The 17,580-nt window shown below is 38.2% G+C and overlaps 1 protein-coding gene and 1 long non-coding RNA gene across 10 annotated transcripts in view; both read left to right on the forward strand.

Annotated features, from left to right (window-relative positions):
• TBCK (TBC1 domain containing kinase) overlaps nt 1-6,037 on the forward strand; it is a 102,942-nt gene extending 96,905 nt beyond the window's left edge. For all 9 annotated transcript variants that reach the window (XM_051616651.1, XM_051616654.1, XM_051616659.1 and 6 more), the window contains one exon: nt 5,271-6,037. In XM_051616651.1, the coding sequence (XP_051472611.1) occupies nt 5,271-5,381 (111 nt within the window). In that variant the 3' untranslated portion in view covers nt 5,382-6,037. The remainder of the gene's footprint in view (nt 1-5,270) is intronic.
• Nucleotides 6,038-10,955: 4,918 nt separating this feature from the next.
• Nucleotides 10,956-16,825, forward strand: LOC127383551 (uncharacterized). The gene is made up of 3 exons (XR_007889234.1): nt 10,956-11,619; nt 13,272-13,372; nt 16,675-16,825. It is a non-coding gene; the product is annotated as an uncharacterized LOC127383551 (long non-coding RNA).
• Nucleotides 16,826-17,580: the final 755 nt, after the last annotated feature.

The following is a 17,580-nucleotide window of genomic DNA, read 5'->3' on the forward strand; positions in this document are numbered from 1 at the left end:
GCAAAGAAAGGATTTTAATTATCAAGTATCTCTTTGAATATTTTTCAACATCTAGGGCAATCTTTGGACTTGGAGGGGGTGGTTAGAATATTTCAGAAAGACACTCATGCTTTCCTTTTTATATTCAATCCAGCTGTTATGCATCTTTCTAAAAATACATATTTCTGTTCACTCACTAACAGCTTTTTATTTTCTGTTGAATCAAAAGGATAATGTTTCCATTCTGATTTTTAATTTTACACTCCATTCAACTGTATTGGGTGCACTGAATGTATTTTTGTCGTTTATAAATTAGCTGTGTTACAAAAGCTAAATCTCTTCAATTACGTTTTCATTTTCAAGTGCTTGCTCTTGAATTTCATCTATATGGTATTTTAATATTAAGAATATTATTTTAATAATACAATTTTCAATTCCTATTATTTTAGTAATAATAATTTTATATATGAAATTGTATATATATGTAATTTCTAAGTGGAAAATTAAAAGTGCAAGTGTTTAAAATTTATTAGTTGGAGAAATTTAAGTGTTTACTCTTACTTTGATTCTCAGGAAAATTTATTCTGAAACCAACTATTAAATACCTGTTTGTGTAGGCATATTTTCAAGTCTTTGCATGTAAGTCCTTTTAAGTTACTGCTGTATTTTTGTACTGATGGAATGGAAAGTCCTCTTTTTCAGCCAGATCTTAAAGAACTTTTCCTTGATCTTGATTGAGCATCAAGTTCTGTGCTTTTTCTTTTCCGCCACATAGTTTGTGTTTGCCCAAAGTTGTGCTTTGCACTTCATTCAGTATATGCTAACTGTAACCATTAACCGGGCACTGTTGTGTTGATATGGGAGGCTATAGTTTCCTTGGCATTAAAGTGCCATTTCATATATCTGGAACCCTTTAATATAACAAGTAGGTGACTGAAAATAATCTTGTGTGCTGGGTCTGCTTTGTGGCATATGAAAAGTGTTTAAAAAGCTGTAGACCAATCACATTGGCTATGATGTGCATTCATATTGGTCTTGACTCATGATTGAAATTATTTGGCAAAATGGACTGCAGTCCCTGAGAGGTTTGCATAGCATGTGTTTACAAATTAAAAATTAATAATAACCTTGTGGCAATGGCTTAGTAATAAAAAAATTGGCTGATATTTTTCCTCCAGTTGCTGAAGTAACTCTTTCTTCTGACTCTTTCAGAATCAGATATTAACATTTATACTCTGGTAATACTTGTCACAGCAGTCTTTTTTGTTATTCTGGTACAGTATGTTACTCCTCCTTCCCTCCCAACTTGCCCTTTAATTACAACCTGTCACATGAATGTCTATGAAAGTGAATGATGTATACATAGCAACCCTGATGGCTGGCCTGGAGGGTGATGGGAATGGTGCTGCTCAAGCTGTTGTGCTATTAGGCACTTCACTGTAGATAGCCTAAAAATGTGGCATGCCTGGTGTAATATGTTCAGCACACTTGAAAGCTGTGATTTCACTGCTTGGAATAGGGTAGTAAAAACATTTTGATAAATGCTCAAAAATGCAGATTATTGTTCCTTTTAAGTACCATCAAGAACCTTAATGCTGTTATGTTGTTTGTACTGATAGCAACACCATTGCAGGGTAAAATGTTCAACATTTGCCCGAATTATTATTTGGATTTGCTGTGATATTTTCTGTCTTTGAAAACCTGACTTCTTGTATCTGTATGAGAGAGTCTTAGCTGACTGCTTTCAAATGCAAATTACAGTTTTCTGGCTCAGTTATACTCACTGAGGAGGGTGGTTTATGTTCTGTTGATTAATACTTAATACAGAAACAATGGTCCCAAAGTCTTCACCAAAGCCATCACAAAGTAGTGATTAAAAAGTTGCTCACATATTAGTCCTTTTCATGTGTAGTATTTTCCTTGAAAGTAGCAAGGGGAAGTTCAATTTAAATGCTAGGTGAAGCCAGTAAAACATAGTAACTGAACTTGCTTGGGAAGTACATTTTGAGGAAAGGCCATGTGAGCCAGAAAGTAAAAAGCTTGAAGTCTAGTAGCACCCCTTTAATCCTGTACCTCAGATAAGGATAACTGTTTCCCCCAGGTAGTTTTTTAGTCTAAATGAAAACAGAAGCCTTACAGAGGACTGTGATCCATTGGTGGTATGGAGAAACAGAAATATCAGAAGTAATGTCAACAGAAGCATTTGATAAATTGGAAAAAGTATAATCACCTTATAAATTATAGAGGTTAATTTCTAATTAAAATCAGCACGTATGATGAAAATTTAATCGTGCAAGTGCTTTTATATATTTAAATAAATCTCTCTAAAATTGAGGTGGTTTACAGGTTACAAAGGGTAACGTAGCCCATTTGCTTATTTCCCCACAAAGTTATCTTCTGTCATGAGTACCTCTGTAAGCTAGATTGTTTAGTGGACTACAAATTACATATTCAGGTGTCTGTTATTAAAGTTATCATTCATAGTTTATGGTAGCACTTATGAAGAAAACAGAGCCCACGTCTGCTGTAGAAAGTCAGTGGCATTAGTTCAGAAAAGCACTCTGGGCTTTTTTTGGTGCATGAAATTTTGCTCTCTTTGGATCACTGATTTTTTTTTTCAACTTTTTAGGAAACTTTTTTTTTGTCTGTCTTAATTTCTTGGATTTAAGTTACTGATATCTGAACATAAATGAAGGTCACATTGGGGAGGAGGTTTATGTAATTATTTCAAATAGTCCTTCCTCTCATGCCCCTCCATCAGTGTACATGCCACAAATAACATGTTTTTTGAAAATACTAGCTTCATACAGTGTATTTTGGCAGGGACAGATGCCAGGTGGTGTTGGAACATTTCAGAAACATGGTGATAACATTCCCACTCCCTTCTGTAACAGACGGACTCCTCTGTCTGGGAGACAAAGGCACAAACATTTACTGAGGAACAGAACTGTAAAAAGTCAAAGCATTAATTAGGAAGGCTGCAGTGCCTGTTAGTGACTACTTCTAAGTCTACTCTTTACCAGAGGTTACTGTTTCTTCTTTCATGACACAATTTGGGAACGCAGAAGGTAAAAGTAGGAATGTCTTTAATCAGATCAAATCCTGTGACTTAAACCTTTGACTCTTTTCTTCTTTGCAGTGTGGAGACAGGTCTATGTGCAAAGCTCTTAGAGGCTGGTATTTGGAGTTTGGCAGAGAGATGGCAGCTCTCAACCTATGGCAATATATATACCTCTGGGTCCCTGACTTGCAAACAGTTCCCACAGAAGTGAAGTACCAATAGTAGTACATTCTCCGCTCAGTGGATTTGCCCTGGCTGGACATTCAGATGCAGTATTTCAAGCTGTATTTGCAGCCTTTCTCACCAAAGCTATGTAAACAACTGCAAACAGTTCTGTGACAACTTAGAATAATAATTTTAAAAAGCACTTCTTTGTGCTTTCTGCCTGTCATTGGCCAATAGCCACAGATTCTGCAGTGCTTGTTTCACAGAGGCCCTGCAAGAAGTGAGAGATTCTTCACCATAAGGTTATAAAGGAACCTCTTGTCATATACAGTGAGGAAAATTTATTTCCAGCCATACATAGTTTTCTAAAGCAGTTCTAAAATACAGTGGGATACAGGCCTTAATCCTCAAACCATAAATACATAGCATTTGTTTGCATATTTTCTTTTCAGATTACATGAAATAGTGGTTATATTATGGCTAGGACATCAAAAAACATGAAACAGAGTTTTACACTTTATTATTGGAAGTGTAAAATTATCAGTAGAGAGAGGAACCAAAACCTACTGCTTCCTGTCAGTCTGAATTTTTGTTGTATTTTTTTCATTTCTGCCAGCTATGAGCAGCATTGGTGTCCAAGATAGACTACTGTTCATTAGTCACAGGTGGAGAGCACTGTGAGGTGACAGAGCTGTACATATGAAGTAGAGATGTCTGGTAGGAGTATTTCACTAGAAATATGTGAAATTCACTGTTGTATATATTCACTAGGAATATATACAATTTTTGTAGTGCTTGATATGCACCGCTGAGTGTTATTTTTGACAAAGATAAAAATCTTTGTCTCTTTTACTATAAACCACATTTTTATGGACTGTGATTATAGTGAGACATAGTTGGACTCTCCTAGCAATGCCTCTGTGTATATTACACCATCCCTGCATCCAAGAACCTCTCTAGAAGCATGGCATTTATTTTTCTCATGAAAACTGGCATCCACATGTGCCTAACTTTGCTATTAGCTGTTTTAATTGTCTGACTGTAAGAATTTTTTTCATTTGATCCTATGAATCCTGCACTGACTAGCCCACAATTATATGAAAAGAGATTATTGAAATTGCTTTAGGTCTTCCTTAGCACTGGGTGATTTTACAAATGTGTCAGTCAAGGATAAAGCCACAATCTGAAAGACTGGGGTGGCAGGGCAGTCTTTCTCACAGCTTTTGGGAAAAAGGTAAAACTATTGTAGTTTCTCTTACATTAATTGATGGCTTGCTTTTAATGTATTGCAGTCAGTATTTAAATGGCAAGTTTGACCTGTCATACATAAAATGTTGTTCCTTTAGTTTTGGATTTTTGTATTTTGATACATGATATTTGTTATTTTGGTTTTTTTAAATAATTATGATTTTGATGTAGAAAATACTGTTCCTTTCATAAACTTGCTACATGGAAACTGACAACTCCTGCTTTTGATTTATGGAATGAATCAATTGAGGAGAGAGGCTTTCATGGAATGGGGGGTGCATGTGTGTGTTTGCACTATGTAACCTGCCTCTGAGCAGATAGGGGTAGGGGGGTGGGTTGCAGAGGGGAGAGTATAGTTGCTAGACCCCAAATCCATATCTGACACCCGTGAAATCAAGTCATGTTGGACAAAGTTGACAGGTAAGCAAATAGAATCAAACTGTGATGCTTATTCACTTGGGAACCTACACAAAACAGCTGGGAGTTAGATCAATACAGAGAAAAAAAATCTATTATTTCGTGCTTTAAGTGGGTTTCCACTGATTAGTCTGAGATTAAATCATCCTGTTAGAATGAGGAAAAATCCTGCCTTAGCAGAGATAAATAAAGTTCAGGGTTATCAGTGTGACACTGTGATGACCACCAAATTAATCCCAGCTGTTTCAATAGACAGGCCTGCGTTCCTGTGTTGGACTATCTGGTACAAAGAAAGAACTTCTAGGGTCTGAAAATTTTTTCTGTTGTTTAACTTTTCTTTCTTAACACAAAGTTATTTTGATTTAAGGATGCAGTGTGCCTAATGATATTTCTGTTTCAGTTTGCAGCTCATCTAGTGAAAAACAAGTACCCAAGGGTCTGCATCCTAGATGGAGGAATCAACAAGATCAAGCCAACTGGTCTCCTCACTGTTCCTTCTCCACAAATTTAAATTACTGTAAACATTCAGGACAATCTGAATAGGGAAGTCTTACCATACAACATGGATATCTCAAACACAAAGGGCATTTTTGGCATCTTCATTATACACGCTGTCTGATCAGTGTCTTATCCTGCAGATCTAGAGCATGGGAACTTTGCATTTATTCTTTGATACTGAGCTTCAGTTGGAACAGATTAAAACTATGATGCTTCAAGCTTTCCGAGAAATATCTTTCAGCACTGATGTAGTGCACAACTGGTTGAGCAAGTCTGAACACAGAAAGGGCAACTCAGCTGGCATTTGGTATCTTATAAATTTTTCTGTTGAACAAAATAAACTGGCACTTGACAGCTGCACTTAAATAGATAATTTTTCAAAAGTATTGTACTGTGAATATTGAAAGTAACAAATTGAAGCTGTATGGTGTGTGTATCCTGTGAAAAAGTGTGTTGTCTAATATTTTTTGAAGTAATTGCTCTATCTTGTGATCTACTTTATTTCTGAGAAAACATTTTTTTTCACTTGGATTGGAAATAAAGATGTGTCCCAGACTGGAAGTCACTGTAAGAGCTGCTGCTGAGTCAATGAAAATTGTATCATATCCTACAGAAGTGGAGAAGTCCTGTTGAGAATATGACAATTCTGTTGTAAAATCAACAAAATTACACCAAGGATCTGTTCATGTGGTTACAGCTGCATATTAGCTTGCATTGAGAATTAGACACCATGCTCTTCATTAGGGCATCGTCTGGGACACAGCAGTTTACATGACACAAGCTCAGGTTTAGGGTAATGAAGATTTGCTCTGGAAGATATGATTCTCTTTTGCTTTAGTTGAAGATTTTATATCATAGTTTTTAGTGTTTAGGGTTTTTAGTGTTTAGGGTTTTTAGTGGTGGTGTGGTGTGTTTTGGATTTTGTTAGTTTTGAAGGTTTTTTTGGACTGAAACCATGGAATATAAGACCTTGATGGAAGGTACTGAAAGAGGAAGTCTTTGTTCTCACCTGTGCAATGACCAGAAGATTTTAACCTGAATCTTTAGAAACTGGTAGCTAACACTATATGCTGTCTCCAGGGAGGTTTAGTCTTGCTACAGCAGTGGTTTTGAGAACCCTATTGGAAAAGTATGATGGGTGAAAAGAATATAGGGGAAGAAAGACACGTTTTAGCTCTCTTTGCCTGAGCTGTGATTTGTCTTAAAAAAACCAAAACAACACAAAAACACCTGTGTAATCACAACATGCTGATATATATATTTGGGCTTTCTTCGGTCTAAGGTCAGCACAACATACTGGAGGTTTCAAGAAGTTTTTTACTCTAAAAATTCAAGATAACCTGCCAAAGTGATGGAGTAAGGGATCAGAAATGAAATGTAGGGACAGATCATCAGGTTCCTCTGTTAGCAGTGGGTCTCTACAACAATCTTTGGTGAGGCCCATGGTGACCAGCTGACTTAAAAGTGACCTGAAAATGGAGAGGAGCAGTGAGATTAATGACAAGCTTTGTGATACCACAAAATCATCCACCATGATCAAATTTTGCTTGGCTACATGGAGCATAAGAAAAGACCTTGTGACACTATGAGAGATTCACTGTGAAGGGACAGACGTGCCCTGGAGAAACAACAGTTTTAACCATATTTAACAGTGAATCCATTGACGAATAAGACAGCACACTCAGGATATTGCTGATTGCAAGGAATGAAACACCTTATGCTATCATAGAATTAATCCATATGGTATGATTTGAACACAGCACAGATGCTTTATAATAGAAATATATACACAGGGTTAGAATGGATACAAAAGAGTCAGAATAAGATGATGTCATTTATGTTGACTGAAAACTCTTCACTTTGGAAAAAGAGCCTACCAGAATAGAACGTCCCACCTTTTGCTGAAGATGCATTCTTAAAATGTAAAATTAGTCACCAGAAGAGGCCAATAGTTTATAAAAATACTCATAAAGAAGGATTAGACAGCACTGTGGAAGAGTTCTATCTCTGACTTGACTTATTAACCACAGGGTTGAGAAACAGTTACTCAGCTTGGAGCTTTCCTGATCTGTTGCCCAAGAGAGGCTGGAAAAATACACCAGAGAAATACTTTCACTCCTGTTTCTTTCACTCCCTTTTCAAGCATTTGCCTTTTGGCAGTGGATATTAAACTGTACCAAATACAGCAGTTTAGGTGGTAGTACGTATTTAATCCCAGTTTGGTATTTCTGTCTCCTTTATAGAGGTACTCAGAAAAGGACTGTAAGCAGAAAGAATAGAATGCCTTTTGAGAAAATAGGATTTAATGTCAAAGAGAATTTGTTGAAGCCGTTAAATGTTAGGTATTTTCCACTCAAAAGATAACTTGATTTCTTTAAGAGTTAAATAGAAGATACAGAGCAATTCCTACCCTTCCTACCAAAGAAACAAGTAGCTGGGTACACATTAAATCCTGCACTTATATTTGTTGCTATCCCTCTACACCTTTCTGTAGACATATTCTGTGTATGTATAGTAGACTGTTGCAATGTGAGTTCTGTGACATCTGGACTTCCCTTGCTATCCTAGCTAATTAAAGAAGACACTTATTAGAGTATCACTTAGCTGGACTTTGGCGATACATCACACACAAATCAACAAAACAAAAATCCCCAAAATCACATGAGCTCTTCAGCAGCTGCATGGCTCATCTTACTGCTCAGAGAGATGCTGTGAGCGCCTGTTATTTTCGTGGCCTGAGAGGTACTCGTTTGAATGTTGTCCAGAATGTCAATTCCAGATTTTTAATTTACATTTTCAGTTTGAGTAGCTTATTGAACTTCTTCAGTTAAGATTAAAACTATCTGTATATCTGTTTAGCTTTCATGATGTTCAGATTGAGTTACTAGGATGTCTTGGAATTGTGTGAGAACAAGTGTGGCCTTTTAAGCTCCCATTTCCAGTTATCTTTGCTGATGAGTCAGACTGGCCTCTCCAGTTGTTTTGTTTGAAACTTAACTTCTGTCATCAGTCTTATCTAGCTATTTTTAATTCCTTCTCCTGGGCCCAACTTGCAAACTTTGCTTGAAAGTATTATTATTCTTCCCAACAGAGTATGTCTTTTCAGAGCAAGTAGTGAAACTTGATTTGTGATAACTGAGCTAACATCAGATTTGTGTATTTGACTAGCAAAACTACAGATATTCCTTTTTCTTTGAATCCCAAGCTATAATACCAGTATAGTCATTGTTTTAGATTTCCAGCCTCAGTAGAGAGCTGATGCTAGTTACTGCTTTCTATTTCAGAAACAGGGTTTTATTTGCCTTAAAGTAATTACGAGGCTTGAAGTTTGCTGCTCATGGTGCCTTTTAAATAGTAACACCAACATACCTGTTGGACCACAGTTTGTGTTCTGTGACAACAGAGTCTGTATTCAAGCAATTTAGATTGACTAATTCATCTTGCACTACCATAAGCCTGTGGTTAAACTAAATTCAATATTGCAGGGTAGCTGTCTCATCATACCAGAATTTAATAAACCATTGTTATGCAGAGCTTTGAAGAAACTAATCCAGAAATTAGGAAAGAAAAGTATCATTACCGCTGAATCAATTTGTAAGTATTTCTTGGAAAGCTTTTTCCCAAAATATGTTTAACCATAATGTAAATCTATGTTGTTGTTGTCTGGCACATTATAGTAGAGTGATTCCAATGTATGCACTGTTATAATTCATATATTTTACTTCCCAGTGATAGATCCTTATGTGCTTTAGGAGCTATATTCTATAACGCACAGACACGAAATGAGTTTCCAGACACAGTAATCCATGTGGAAGAACAGATGCAGCAAAACAACTCAGGGATCAATGGGGTAATTATCATTATATTCAATTGTAACAATCCAGACATCACTGGATCACCGTAGATCACTGTTTTAATTAATATTTCCTAACTAAAGCAGTATTAAATTTGTCTCTTCTTTGCCTGTCTAGGGTTATCTGGCATTAGATCATTTTAGAGAGTCATAGCATCTGATGATACCAGCCCTTGCCAGCTGAGCTGGCCAAAGGAGTAAAAGTCCTGTGAGCAAAGAACAGGTATATGGAATAATTATGGGGGTTTATGTGTATCTGGTGATTATGGCAGTAGCTTGAGTTATCAAACTATTATTCCCTGCCTTGCTACAAACTTTTGATATGTCTTGCATAATCAGAGTGGCTTAGTTCCCCTCATTAAAATGAGGCTAATAACACTTCTTAATTTTGTTTCATGTAAAAAAAAAAACAAAATAATATATTGAGTACTGTGACTACTTGAAATGCATCAGTGTGAGGACAATGCAGATACTGAAGATTAATTATGTCTTTCCTAGGAACAAGCTGTTTCCTTGGGAAGCCAAAGATAGATGACAGTATGAGTTCTGCATCACTTATTTTATAAACAATCGTTTCCTTAGTAAATGCTGTTAATGAATGAATTCACCATTCCCACAAACAATTCACAGCATCTACCAGGAATATTGTATTAGTGATGAAGAAGCCCACGTATTATAAAGCTTCTTATAAAGTTTGGTTAGCTACACTCAGCATTCATGTTAAGAGTGCATAATAAACACTCTTGTGCAGTTAGGCCATAATAAAAGTTTATATATTTTCAATGGCTTGTAGCCATTTTTTCGTTAATGCCAATCAAGATTGACGTCTTGTGTAAAATTAGCCAAATACCAGGCCTTACAATGCTGGAATACTAGAAATAAAATCATAGCCTCCCTTACAAAGCAGAGGTCAAAACATAGTAAGAAAGTATTTTTTGGTTTAATTTACAGTTCTTTTTTCTCTTTTAGCAATTCAAGTGAGTTTGTGTTGTGTGCATGGAGGTTATGTTTAGAAGAGAAGTAATTGAGTTCGCATAGCACTTTTTTTCCCTGCTGTGCCTTTTTAAGGCATAAAAACTCTGCCTGCCTCAAGCAATAGTAAAAACGCCAAATGCTTTTTGGTAACAGTTTTCTCATGGCTTCTCAATGGGGAAATACAGGTACTGAGACCTTCATGAAGAGATAGCAGCGGTGTCTAATCTCACTGGCATGGTTATATGCTCCACTAAAATAACTTAAGCTAGGAATTGTCAAGCTTTTGGGATGGATTTTTCTCTTTCTATCCAATCCACCTTTTCTCCGCTTGAGAATTCTAATGGAAGGACTTGATAAGGAAGAGATAATTTATGTTAACGGAGATAAATCTAGACCAGAATTTTTGAACTAAATGTCTTGGAATATCATGTGATATTCAGCCTTTGCCAGTAGTCACTGTTTTAGATAAATTAGCATGTGGTATCCTGCTATTACTCAGTTTTCCATAGGTGCAAGCTGTCAGTGTTCTTACACAAATTGAACGCATTCATCCTCTGGGTATTCCTGACACATTCTAACAGCTGTCTTTTCTCACTTGGCATTCTCACAGCAAGCTGACTCAAAACAAGTTAGAGCTGTACAGTTCTTTTGCAATTGCATCCATAAAGAGAACTTTATCTGATTTGGGAGCTTCATATGTAGTACTGGCACAAGAGTAGCACAATAAAAAAGTATTGTTCAAACCTGGGGTTTCAGAAACATACATACAGGGAGCACACAACATTCAGCTTCCACAAAAGTATTAACTTTGATGCCATTGTGTCAATGAATTTGATTGGCCTTTGTTCAGTTCTTACCCTAAATGTAGTTCTTCTCTCAAACCCTTCAAAACTTTCATGAGCTGATACCTCCAATTTTAAATATTTTCTTTCAGGTAAAGCTGTTTTTTTTCAAGCAGTGTTTTCCAGCCTCAAGCAAATAGGTGACATCAGAGGTAGGATGATGTCCTCAAGAGAGGAAATTAGTGGATCTCTCAAGTATTACATGCCCTCAGTATAGGACCAGTTCAGTGCTCTCTGATGGCAGCTCTTCAGCAACTGTGACACTCCTACCCCAGATCTGGAAAGATACCCCATTTACAATATGTATCTGGAAAAATGAACATGGAGAGTTTAGTTCAGCATACGTTAGAGATATGTTCTGCGTCTGTATAATATATGTATAACTATAATATTGTAGTTAGCAAACAGCTTTCTTAAAACTGATAAGGCTGTTAAAAACTTCTAACTCTTTTTGGAGGATCCTCTGAACTAGTTAGAATACCTTAAAGGGACTGGAATAATGAAAATTCTTCCTTTACAGTATTTCTACAGACATGTAGTGCATGGATATACACATGAATCCAAGTGCTTTACTAAAATAGGTAAGTCCTCTTGTCATATCATGCTGAGAGAAATTCTTCAATTACTTTGAAGCACAAACCAGCAAAATGGGCAGAGTTAGAACCCAGTGCTGTTGCAGTGTATCTGAGCTCAATTGCTGTGAATATTCCCAGTGCTTTTGAAATGCTTTCTGTTTCTTGCTACTATATATGCCAATATATATTTGTCCTGTGTTTCTTCTTAAAGTCCTTTATGTAAACCAGCATTTGCCCAGGCTTCTCTGCTTCCTTCATTCTGCCTGATAGTGTTTTTACTGTATACTTTACAGGCCCTCCCTCCAGAATTTCATTCAGCTTTTTACAGGCTCACCTTCTCTATCAGAAACGTGTGATGGGTTTTCTTTCTCAGAAGAACTTTGTAATGCTCTTGTTGTGTCTCCATTTCCTGAACACTGCTTGTTTCTTATTAGCAGATACCCGTAGCCACTGACATTAGGATCCTGGGCTTGTAATGAAATGAGATTGAGAGGGGGAGGGAGAGAGAAGTGGAAAATTCCTCACAGTGCCTCCCTTGGAAAGTAAGCCCTTTCATAATGAATCACTGAGAGAAGTCTTCATGATGATGGATGAGGACCAGTGGGGGTGGCAGGAAAGAGTTGAAGGCAACAGGGACTTATTCTCCAATTACTCTTTCCTGTCAAGGTAGAATAACTGACACCTAGGTCTGTGCTTCAAACTGCTGCCTCTTGTTCACTGCTCGTTACAGGAGCCCCAACACCCCTCGTGTACTGGGACTGCTCTTGGGTTATCACATCCTGAGACAGTGGTGTGAACTGTCACCTCCTGTTGTGGCAAAGACAAGGTAGCTTCTTCCCCCCTAGCTCTACTACATGTGCTGCACATAAACGTTGTGTTACAAAACAGAATGTTAGTGTTCTGGCAAATGGAAATGTCAGTTACAGAGCCCTGAAAGTTCTTTTGTCCCTGGGTCTTGGGCACATACAAATAGGTATGTAAACTGAGTACCCCTCATTTTTATACCTTACCTGCGTATATGTGTGCGTGTCCACGGAGGGAGAGGGCCTGCCCAAATGAAGAAGAAGTGATTGTCCAGGAAAACTCACCACATCCCTTCTGCCAGTCTTGGAAATACAGCACTGCACTTTCTTCCAGAGATGGAGAGGTCTTCCTAGAAGCAGCACTGGGTATTTCTGGTGTTCTGAGGAAGTGGGGAGGGCTCTCTTGAAGCCTTTCTGAAGCCAGATTTCCATTGCAGCTTCAACCTTTCTTCTCCAATTTCTGCAACAAGTGGCCCTCAACCAGGCTTTTAATTCTTCCAGGTGACAGGACTAATTTTGCCAAGAGCACTGAGAAAACTTTAGCTGGTACATGCAGTGCAGAGCATGCATCTGTCTCTTTATAGATGATAATATATGCATGCACTTATAAATATCTAAAGAGTAGGTGTCAGGACGATGGGACCAGTCTCTCTTCTGCAGTGTCCAATGACTGGACAAGGGACAATGGGCACAATCTGGAGTATAGGAGGTTTAAGTTAAACATAAGGAAAAGCTTCTTTACTGTGACAGTACCAGAGCACTAGAACAGGCTGCCCAGAGAGGCTATGGAGTCTCCTTCTGTGGAAACATTCAAAACTCATCTGAATTGTGTTCCTACTGTGTGACCTACTGTAGGTGATCCTGCTCTAGCCAGGGGGAGTTGGACTAGATGATCTTCAGAAGTCCCTGCCAACCCTGATGACTGTGATAGTCAAGGAGAAGTCTCTAAAAATAAGGTGAGGTCAGTCTTAAGAAAATGGGAAGAGGCATTAGTCCTTTAGATTGCAGCCCTTGAACTTTGGTGTGTTTATAAGGAACTTCGAACTGAACCCAGAATAAATGCAGGAACTGGAGTTTAAACCCATTGTTAAACATTCTGTAAAAGGTAGGAGTGTCTGAACTTTTCAGAACTATTGTTAACTTCAGTCAGGAGCTTAAAAAGATCACTGCAGAACCATGATGGGGGATGATAAACGGCAAGAATCTCTTACTTACGAATAATGCTGTTAATGTATATGCTCCCTGACCCTTTGCCACTAGCACGTGGGAGCCTAATTTCTTTCTGTGTCCTTCAGCTACTACTGTAGTTGAAGCAATGAAAGCATTTAATACTTCTGAGTTACAAATTACAAAAGAACATGCCTAAATATTTTTTAGATTTTGGCCTGGAGTTTTCAGGTTTTTATCTTTTTTTTACCACAGTCAAACGTGCTGTGAGAACAAATTATGCTGGAGAAGACCTTAAGAATTATATCCTACACAGTTTTGCAGACTGGTTGGTCATCCATAGCAAACAGTTTAGATGGAAGTGCCACAGTGGATGTGTGACCAATTGAACAGGAAGCTGTGGAGGCAGGACTAGGATTTTTTACTTGGTGAGAGGAAGTTCAAGGTGTGTTTTATTCTCTGTGTAAATTCACTTCTAAAACGAGCCAAGCAGACTGTCCAGAGGATCAGAAAGTAATTATTTCTGGTCTCTTAAGCTGGGCTCATGCCTGTGTTTGCTTGAGCTGCATGGAGAACTTACCCTTATTGTAATTCTTTGCATAGCTCGTTGTCATTACTGGTGTAGGGAGTAGATGAAAGGGACTGAATGCTTGGCACAGCCTGTTTGTGAGCATAACTTCACATTTACTTGGTGTGTTCCACTACATTAAGGGTTAGAGTAATCTCCACTGTACACCTGTTTGCTTGCTGTAGTGTGTTGTCCTGTTGCAAAGCCACACCTGTTCATGATGTTTAACATCTTGATGGATTATTACAGCATTGGACTCTTGCAATTTCATGCAGAAACATATCAGATGTGCCATTGTTTATGAACCAGATTAAGTAAAGGTTATTTCATGCAACAGAAACTGCTTCTTGTAACACATAGCCAATATTCAGAAGTCTTTCATTACTTACACAAAGGATTTGCAGAAATCTGAACCCTTTGTTAAATGTCTAAATTGGACCCAAGTTCCTGAAAATCTGGCCTCCACACTCACTTGCTAAACACTTAAAAAATTTGGACTTGAGCATGGAAAATTTGTCCTCATAAGGGTCAGGATTTACATACAGTCTGTAAATGGTTTCAGTGGGAACTGCTGGCAGAGCAGTCCCTCTAGTGTTAATTGTTAATCTGTTTTGCAGACCACCCATTCTGCCGTTGCAATAGAACAAGTCTCAATGGGGCATTCATTGCTGAGATTTGTCCTTACTGATTTCAGGTAGTTGATTAAAAATAATAATAAAAAAAAGTCTCTTTCATCAGTTTTCCTTGTGAAATCTTAGGCTGACTACAAAATCCTCTTTAAATCTCTGCTGACCCTGTTTCAGATTCCATTTTCAAGGGAATGCTTTTTAATAAAACCCTTAAGAACTTCAAATATTAGCAAGCATGAGGGTTATTTTCCTGCACTATGTTTTACTGATTCAGCAAGATACGTATGCAGATGGTCAGGGGCACCATTAGGTTGAAGATAATGTCATGACTCCTAGCTTTAAATTAGGCGTAGGCTGAAATACCTTAAATACTTTATTCTGATCTAGCTAGAAACAATTAGCAGGGATGATCAAAACATCAGGCTTTGCCTGAATGCACTCAAAGACGTAGGAGTTTTCTGCTGCATTGTTGTTTTGCTTTATTAAACCAAAATTTTAAATACCTCCTATAGCCAGAGAGCTTTAATCAGGCTGAGGAATAACAGGATAATAATGACTGTACTTTGAGGGAAAGAGGAGGGGGTAGAAACAATCAAAAACAAAACACAGAAAGGCCATGCACCAAAGACACGTCCAAGAGATGTAAACAGCCTTGAGAGTGTGCACACAGATCCAGGAGCTTCTCACGTTCAAATAACACATCCCACTTGCAAGCAGTTACTGTCAGAGAGAGGAGGAGCCTTTCTTGGCTGTAGAGGTTGAGCTGCAGCCTACAGTTAGGTAATGTTTTGTTTCATGGGCCTGCACTATGGGGGTGGTACTGCTTGTGCAAAGGCTGCCTTTACTCTTGGATGTAGCAGTGTCATAGCCTCCAAGAAGAAAAATCAGCTCATTAACTCTTGGCAAGGAGAGAGCATGCAGCCAGAACGCTCCACATGTGCACAGTATGGTCTTCATCACACAATACATTTTGTAATTGCTGATTACTCTTTGGCTGATGTTGAAAGCCTGCCTGTCAATCCCCACCTAGAGTGCAGAACGGTAAGTAATCATCCTCCCACACCTCCAGTCTCATTCACTGGGAGCTTCACAGAAGAGGCAGGCAAGTATTGCTGCAAGAGAGGCTCATGACCTTTGGTCATATACAACTCTCTAAAGCTATAAATTAAATTCCTGAAGGATGATACTGTAGGCGGGCTTTGTGTATGAGTGCACGTGTACTTAATGCATTTCAGAAGTGTTTTTTCCCTCTTGATTTTTTTTTTTTTACCACCTATTTGAGCAGCTGGAGGTTGCTCTGGTTTTTTGTTTAGTTTTAAATTATAACCATGGAGCTTGGGAAGCCATGAGCTTATTTATATATAGGTACATCTGGTTGTTCATGCTAGCAGATAAGCATGTTTTGGAATATTGAGAAGAAAATGACATTTACACCAAAAGCCTTTTTTTTTACTGTATCTTTTAAAAGTGAAATTGAAATTATGTTGTTTCCATCAAAGTGATTAAGAGTTTGGAAAGCTCAACATCTTGAAAACAACTGAGTGTGCAGAAGACAGTTACTAAGTGTGTTCTACCCAGATTTATCGATGGTTCAATCAAAATCTTGAGACTTGGAAAAGTATTATCAATCACCAAGTGCTCAGCCTGTCCTTCTCAGGCCTGTCCTGCATGGTCCCATTTTTGTCCTTGTATATGAACATGGGCTGTCTTTTCCTGCCTCATTTTCCAAGCGCATCTCTGCTCCTAAATGCAGAGATGGTGCTTTTAGAGAGTCTGCATAGCCCCTTGTGTTATCTGTTATTCCAAGTGGATAACTAATTTCTTTTTAAGTGGATACTTCCAGACATAACTATATAACGATTAACTATAAATGTCAAATTCTTTGCATTCAAAGGACAATCTGAAACTCAACAGGACAAGGAGAGAGGGAGAATCTGAACCTCATATTTCCTGCATATCTTGAGGATTGTTCCAATGCTGGAACTCCATGCCCTGGAGAAACTGAAGAGAGTGACCCTGCAGATGTACGCTGGTGTCCTTGCCAAACCAGGTAATGCTGTGTAAGACTATTTCTGTACCTTTCCTAATGCAGCTGCCCCTTGGTTATAGCAACATCGTTGTTGATGACACGCTGCTGCCCTTCTATAAAAGTGATGAGCCTTACACACAGAGTCCTGCCAAAATGTGCTGCTCTCACCTGTACAAATGGCAGCTAATAAGATTTAGTAATGACCAAATTTACAGCAGTTCCTATGCTTTTTTGCAGCACAAATTGCTACAGGGAATAGTTATTTCATAAGATGACACTATACCCTATAAGATAGTTTAGAATTATTCAGAACTCATGACTGGTTGCTCAAGAGGCAAGAACAAAGAAGCATTTCAGCACAGACCAAAGTTCATTTCTGTTTATCCAAAAAACCCCGTATTTCTGGAGGTGTCTTTCCAGTCCACAGCTCATACAGATAAGCTACTGGGGAAACATTGCTTGAGACACTGTGCAAACCTATGACTGTCTTGTGTGCATGTGCCCAACTTTGACTGTAGTGTAGACATGACCTACAAATGCACGAATGTATGGTGCCCAGTATGTGGTTGAGGCCTGAGATGTCTTTTTCCTTTCAGTTTTAAGTACTTCGTTCTGAACTGTTCTCCAGTTCTGGTGCAATTGTTCTCAACACAATAGCAGGGCTGGGAGGGTGGGTGAGGGCTCTTGTTGCTGCATGAAATGAATCCCCAAGTTGCTGTCATGGGGGAGTACTTGTTCCCTCCTCCGAGGCACATTAACAAAGCTGGTGCT

This window comes from Apus apus, chromosome 4 (assembly GCF_020740795.1).
Source record: "Apus apus isolate bApuApu2 chromosome 4, bApuApu2.pri.cur, whole genome shotgun sequence".
In the NCBI taxonomy this organism is placed as follows: domain Eukaryota; kingdom Metazoa; phylum Chordata; class Aves; order Apodiformes; family Apodidae; genus Apus; species Apus apus.